The 7758-nt window shown below is 40.1% G+C and overlaps 1 protein-coding gene across 1 annotated transcript; it reads left to right on the top strand.

The window, feature by feature from the left end:
• Window positions 1-471: 471 nt before the first annotated feature.
• LOC100663096 (small ribosomal subunit protein eS26-like) lies at window positions 472-922 on the top strand. Its single transcript, XM_003404172.4, has one exon. The coding sequence runs from the start codon at window positions 488-490 to the stop codon at window positions 839-841; it is 354 nt and encodes a 117-aa protein (XP_003404220.1). The 5' UTR covers window positions 472-487; the 3' UTR covers window positions 842-922.
• The last annotated feature ends 6836 nt before the right edge of the window (window positions 923-7758 follow it).

Here is a 7758-nt window from a genome sequence, read left to right as displayed (position 1 = left end):
AGGGCCATTACCTAACTTCCTAAAGTCATTTTCTAATTTATAAAATGGGAATGCTAATAATTCAGGTCTTCAGTCCCTTATCTGCAATTCCAGAATCCTAAAAGCTATGAAAATCAAAGGCTTTTTTTTTTTTTTTTTTCATAACTTATTTGGCATGAAAACCTGACCTCTGGAGTGAACCAATATGAGGGTCTTTAAAACTTATATATTCCATTAAGTTTATGGGGGTGCTTTCTCAGAGCCCGTAACTGGATCTCCAAACGTCTAATCCAGTGTTTATACCAACATGATATATGGTAAGAACACTAAATTTTCTTCAAAACACTGAAAAATTCTGAATTCCAAAATCTAGCCCCAGTGTACATACCTTAATAGAGCATACACCTGGCCCCAAGCATTTATAAAACGGACAGTGGATATTTTCCTACCTTATGAGGTTGTTGTGAAGCTTAATGATAGTCACGGCTCTCGGGTCCTCGCTTCAAAGATGACTAAGAAAAGGAGGAACAACGGTCGTGCCAAAAAGGGCCGCGGCCACGTGCAGCCTATTCGTTGCACGAACTGCGCCCGCTGCGTGCCCAAAGACAAGGCCATTAAGAAGTTCGTAATTCGAAACATAGTAGAGGCCGCTGCTGTCAGAGGCATTTCCGAAGCGAGTGTCTTCCACGCATACGTGCTTCCCAAGCTGTGCATGAAACTACGTTGTTGTGTGAGTTGTGCCATTCATAGCAAGGTGGTCAGGAACCGTTCTCGTGAAGCCCGGAAGGACAGAACCCCCCCGCCCCGACTCCGATTTAGACCTGCAGGTGCTGCCCCGCATCCTCCACCAAAGCCCATGTAAGGATTTGAGTCCTTAAAGGCTGAAGAAAAACAAACCTGAAAGAAAATAAAATGGATATTATACTTTAAAAAAAAAAAAAAAGTCAGGTAGGAAAGCTGTTATCACAGTGCCCGGCATGTATTAAGTACTCAATGAATGTTAGTTATTATTTTTTTTATTATATAGTATTTACCCCCCAAAAAAGGCATCTCCTCAGTCCTTCTGGGCGGGCATGAGCAATCCATAGCACACTGGGCCCAGCTATGTGCTCAAACTATTCTTTTCCCTTTCTTTCTCTTTCCTTCTTTTTCACATTTTCTTCTCCTCCTTTCCTCTTCTCCTAATAGCCGGTAGTTTTCAATCTCTTTATGAATGTGATGGAAATAGGAATGTTCTTCCCAGAAAAAAAAGCTCCTTTGCACATTTACACAAACTTTCTATGTACTTTCAGCGAGGTCACAAATGCTCCAAAGCCAGCAGAGGAACCTAGAGGTTAAAACCTCTTTATGGGAGGAGGAAAAATTTCTAACCCCTCTCAAAGATGTCATGTCCTAATCCCCAGAACCTGAATATGTTACCTTACATGGTAAAAAGGACTTTGTAAATGTGACTAAATTAAGGATTTTGAGTTGAGGAAATTATACTAGATTATCTGGGTGAGCCCAATGTAATCACAAGGGTGCTAATAAAAGGGAGACAGGAGGATGAAAGTCAGTAGAAAGAGATGTGACGATGGAAGCAAAAGGTTGGGGGGGATGAAAAGAAGGAATACAGGTGGCCATTAGAAGTTTAAAAAGGCAAGGAGATAGACTCTCCCCTGAAGCCTCCAGAAGAAACACAGCCTTGCTGACACCTTGATTTTAGACTTCTGGCCTCCAAAGTTCTTATAGTACATACTTTAATGTAGCAAATATAACCGTGCATTCTTTTAAGTCATTAAGTTTGTGGTAATTTTATACAACAGCAACGTCATTGTTGTTATGTGCCGCCAAGACAGTTCCAACTCATAGTGACCCTACATACAAGAGAAAGAAACACTGCCCGGTCCTTCGCCATCCTCACAATTCTTGTTATGCTTGAGCTCATTATTGCAGCCATTGTGTCAGTGCACCTAATTGAGGGTCTTCCTCTTTTTCGCTGACTCTCTGCTTTACCAAGCATGATGTCCTTCTCCAGGGACTGGTCCCTCCTGATAACATGTCCAAACTATGTGAGACGAAGTTTTGCCATCCTCGCTTCTAAGGAGAATTCTTGCTGTACTTCTTCCAAGGCAGATTTGTTCGTTCTTTTGGCAGTCCATGGTATACTCAAAATTCTTTGCCAACACCATGATTCAAAGGCATCAGTTCTTCTTTGGGCTTCCTTTTTCATTGTCCAGCTTTTGCATGCATATGAGGTGACTGAAAACACCATGGATTGGTCAGGTGTACCTTAGTCCTTAAAGTGATTTCTTTGATTTCTAACATTTTAAAGAAATCATTTGCAGCCAATTTGCCCAATGCAATGTGTCATTTGATTTCTTAACTCCTGCTTCCATGGGTGTTGATTGTGGATCCAAGTAAAAAGAAACCCTTGACAACTTCAATCTTTTCTCCATTTATCGTGATGTTGCTCATTGGTCCAGTTGTGGGGATTTTTTTGAGTTTTCTTTATGTTGAGGTGTAACCCATACTGAAGGCTGTAGCCTTTGATCTTCATGAACAACAGCAATTGAAAACTAATATACCCCTAACATCCTACTTTGGGAAGCTCATATTTGTGGAATTAAGTAATATATATGTGCGGTGGTTAACAGTTATGGCTACTAATTAAAAGGTCGGCAGTTCGAATATACCAGCCTCTCCTTGGAAACCATATGGGGCAGCTCTACTCTGTTCTATAGTGTTGCCATGAGTTGGAATCAACTTGATGGCAATGAGTAGTTTTAGTAGTAGTATATGTCAGAAAAATAACATTCACATGATGTATAACTAATAATAATTTATAATAATTTTCATATTGAAAAGTACTATGCCCAATTTTAATCTACAGAATTTAAAAAAATGTTTGAGGAAACTTGAAATATCATCAAAATAAATCAAAAGGATACACAAGTAAGTAACTTTCCTGAATGGCTTAGGCAGGTGAATTTACTAAACAACCTTTTAAGGTTTTATTTTTCTATGATTCTGCTCTTGGCAACAACTTAAATTCATATAATGCATGCAGCTTATAAAGTGCTTTTACATATGCTACCTCAATAAATCCTCATAAACCTCCTGAAAGTTAGGAAAGACAGAGAGTTGCTTAATTCTACAGATAAAATTTTTAATTTCAGAGAGGTCAAATGATCTTTGTCCAAGGTCGTGCAACTGGATCTCCAAATGTCTAATCCAATGCTTATGTCAATGTGTTTCACTGGCTTTCATGAAAATTATTCCCACGTATACCTCTTCTGTTCCAAGTTTTCATTGACCCTCTAAAACCATAGCACACATATACATACTCTTCTGACATACTATAAGATGACTGTGACTTCTTTTCTGCCCTCCCACATTTTCTATTGACTTTTCACCTTAGCACTCTCAGGTTATACAACATGCCAGCACAAGTTCAGCCGTCCCTGATGTGAAGATCAAGAACAAATATCCTGTTATTCGTCAAAGCTTGTTAGCTTTAAAGCACAACATATGACATAATTTTAGTTGGGGTCTTGTGGTCTTTCCATGTATTGGGGTTCAAGTAAGTCATAATGCAATTGCAGTATTCGTTTACATTTAATGAATATGTGCTAACCAATATTTTTTGATGGGCTACTACCTAAAAAGCACTGATCATTCCTAGAAGTAAACGTAGCGGTCTGTTTGTCCTATAAAGCTGTACCTGTAAAAAGCTCAAAAGAAGTAAAATACCAGGTCAAAGTTTCATGCAGAGTACACTTAGTCCATTTCAGTTGTGATGATTTTACAATTCACCCACTGAGGGAGATTTACTCCAGAGAGATCCAGTGATTTTCCCAGAGCCAGATATTTATCTGTGAAGAATGTCTAGCTGTCATTGTGTTAATTATTGGATTTAAATTCAATATCCAAATAGGCTTCTTCTTACAGCTAAATCCCACTTGATCTCCTCAAGTCATGAGTTGGGCTCTCTTGACAATAAGGTAGAGGAGTTATTCACGAGTATGACTAATACCTAAATAACTCCTTCAGGCTGCATTTGTCTAAGGGCGAATTGTTTCTTAATTTTTGCAAGAAGCAGCAAGTGATTCCACTGACTAGGATATTAATGACAACAATAAACAAACAAAGTAATCTCCAAATTCTTCAGAATTTTTTTTAAACTCACTTCTAAGCCACTTGGATTAATAATAGTGTTATTTTCCAAGTAGTGAGCAAGTGTTAATGTGTGAATACATGGCTTTGATTTTGGAGGTAAAATTAACACCCATAATCTCTATATTTTTAAGTAAGCCATCATAAGCCAATATAGGTGTATATTTGAAATGTATTAAGGATATTAATAAATACTATCTTGCTCAAAGATATCTGCTTTACATGGGTTCTTTTATTGCAGCTACAAACGTTATTATTGAACAGGCAATAACATAGTATAATAATCAGGGCTCTAGAGAAAAACAATAAAATATGAAAATTACTATTCTTCATCTTTAACCAATACCATTACTAAGCACTTCCCCAACTCACACACTTTTATGTCCTTCCCACCATCCCTCTGACCCAAACCGAGTTTAAAAAACAAAACAAAACTTAGGAATTCTGGTAATATGCAGTACATTAAACACACATGTTTATTGTTGCTCCTTTGTAATACTCAAACATGAAAATAATATATAAAATGGCCTAAATCAATAAGAACAAAGAGAATGGGGTAGCAGATAACAACAGATGAGAGATGTCAACAAAACTTTGGCATCAAGAAGGCAGATGGATAAACGTAATTGGTGTAGCAGATCAAAGAAAACGAAACTATGAGTCTGCATGAGAGAAAGCTGCTCAGCACTGCTGAACCTCAGAAAGCCTCAAAACTCAGGGACATTAGGTACCTCTGAAATCAGGACTTCAGGCAAAGCTACAAATTGGAGGATGAATTGAAAGTTTATTGATGATTGTCTCCTCCACCTCCGCTGCAGAGGAGATTTACCTCTGTAGAGATTTACAGCTAAAATGGTGAGTGGGGTTGTGGTGGTGAAATGCAATATTGAAAAGAAGGGAAAAAATAGAGCCAACCAACTGAATGCTGAGACTCCTAAGCCCCTTTTCACATTGCCTCCTAGATTGCTTACAGCTGGGTTTTTATTTTTCAGGCAGGAGACAGAAGGGTTCCATAAGGTTCTTAATCCAGGGAGGTTTCGCACCACATTTAGCAATGCCTCAAGACATTATTGGCGCTCACAGCTGGGGGCGTGGGCGGGGAGTGCAGGGGAGGAAAGTGCTACCAGCATCTAGCGTGTAGAGGCCAGGTATGCTGCTAAAAATCCTAAAATGCATAGGACAGTCCCCACAACAAAGAATTATCTAGCACGAGATGTCAATAATGCTGAAGTTGATAAACCCTGCACTAAACTAAGGCAATGGTTTTCTAAGTGTGGTATCCAACCAACAGCATCAGTATCACCTGGGAACTTGTAAGAAATGCACATTCTCCCAGACCCCACCCCAGACCTATGGAATCAGCCATCTGTGTTTTCATAGGCCTTCTATTTGAGCCTGAGCAGCTACAGTTTGAGAACCATGGCTGAACCACTGCCCTAAGGAAAGTGTAGCCCAAGATACTAAGAGCTAGTGTAGTGATCATCTAGTATAAAAACCCATCCCAGCCTCAACGTTCTACTTCACATGCTAAACTCACCCCCAGCCCATGAGATTACCATCCGCTTTTTAGTACCTTACTCTTAAAAAAGGACAGCCCAATAAATCATCACATTATTTGAGAAAAGTGTCCAACACAAAAGTCATGAACCAAAGCAATCAGAAGAAAGAGGTACTTAAAATACGTGTGTGTGTATGTGTGTGTGTGCGTCCCCAAGTGGTGTAAATGGTTAATGCTCTCTCAGCTGCTAACCAAAAGTTTGGAGGTTCCAGCCCATCTGGAAAGGCCTAGTGATCTACTTCCAAAAAGTCAGCCATTGAAAGCCCTGCAAAGCACAGTTCAACTCTGACACACATGGGGTCACCATGACTTAGAACTGACTCAGTGGCAACTGACTTGGATATATACATATTCACACACACACGCACACACGTATATATCATATAGTTAATATTTCCAACAAAATAAGGTGGATCTCTAAAACAAGGGACAGAATCAGAAAAGGGGGCTGAAAATTCGGACCTAAATTGCAACAAAATTAAGAATGCTGAGTCCCAGAGTAAATGTGGTAAAATTACTTCGTATCTTCTAAGAACTGGATTGGTCCCAGAGACACAGGTGGCTAAGGTAAGAAGACTCCAGCTCTGTCCAAGGGTAGCTACAAAGGTTAGAAACCAGGAAGGACAAAGATAGAGCACTGTGTAACAGTACGTTGAACAGCATGACTCTGGAATCAATGTACTACCTTCTTTTGTTGTATTAGAATGAGTTCAATGGTAGTTGTCTTCACCTGCTTTTGGATAAAAAACATTGGCAGTTCCATGACTTTTCTGCTCCTCTTAAGTAACAAAGAGTTCTATGATCATTTGAAGTCACAAAACGCAGCCTCGATTTATACATTAAAATTGCCCAGTCCAATATACTAGTCAACACTTCCATATTTATTTATTTGTGGTAAGATTTCTCCTCCCTTTCCTTCAGCAACAACCCACAGAGGCAAGAACCTGTTCAATAGGAAGTGGCAGTCTGTTAGCTTTGGCTTCTCTCTTTCTTGCTCTGCTTCTCCCATTTGGCTGTGGTTTTAGCCCTTCAGGCTTGGAAGGGACACTTGGTACTTGATGGATGTTTCAAGCCAGCTCCTAGTCTCATTGGGTAATTCTTTGGGTTCAGCAGAGGTACCTCTCCTGATGCGGCAATGTAGTCTATTCCTCTAGTTGCCACTCAGCCCTCAGCTCCTAGTTTTCTGGTTGTTCAACCAAATAGAAACCCTTTCTCTTGGAATTTCCTTTTGGGCTGGACCTGAAATTGCAACTGCTCCAGTCATATTTCTTTGCTCTCCTCTCCTTCTCCTTCCCTTCCGCTATCCCTCTATTCCTCCCTCCCTCTCTCTCCCTCTCTTCCTCATTCTCTCTCTCTCTCTCTCACACACACACACACACACACACACACGCACGGCTATCATCTGGCCACAGGAAACCCCCTATATATCCTTTGCCCTGATAAACTCAAGCACAGACTATCTCAATGCAGCCCCCACCATTCTACTGCATGAACCTCTTGCACTTTCTCAACCTGGGCTCAGCACCAAACCAAGATCTCTGAGTGGTCCCCTATCTAACTAAACTTGGGGTTAGAAGTCAGCTCCCCTTCTGCCCTCTTTGTCTCGGCAGAGATTAGGGCATTCATGGAAAAACAACTCTTTAAAAAACTTCTCATGAATGTCTCTTCCTCTCACTGTTTTCACCCCTTTTACATTTGAAGTTGTTGAAGAGATTTAGAAATGTGGAATCAGTTCTCAAACATTCTCTTGGAAAGTTCTGCGCATGAGGACTTGTCTCACACTCATTTTGGTATCTGATATCTACTGTATTGATGCCTCAGTTGAAAGTGAGTTAGAATTAATCCTATTCTTAATGTCTTATACAATTATATATATGGGAGAAAGTGGGAGGCTCGAATAAGGAAATGCATGGTAAGCTGCAGACCCAGGGAAGCCAAATCCACCCCCTCCCCGAGAAAAAAAGATTCCCTCCCCCCCAACTCTAGCTCGTAACCGCAGTCTGGCTCAAAACCAACCACATTTTCCTTGGCTAAAGACTGAATAGCTGACTCTGAAAAAAACTCAG

The sequence above is a fragment of the Loxodonta africana genome, chromosome 1, assembly GCF_030014295.1.
Source record: "Loxodonta africana isolate mLoxAfr1 chromosome 1, mLoxAfr1.hap2, whole genome shotgun sequence".
Classification (NCBI taxonomy): Eukaryota; Metazoa; Chordata; class Mammalia; order Proboscidea; family Elephantidae; genus Loxodonta; species Loxodonta africana.
Note: the sequence above shows the minus strand (reverse complement) of the source record. Positions and strands in the feature narration are given on the sequence as shown.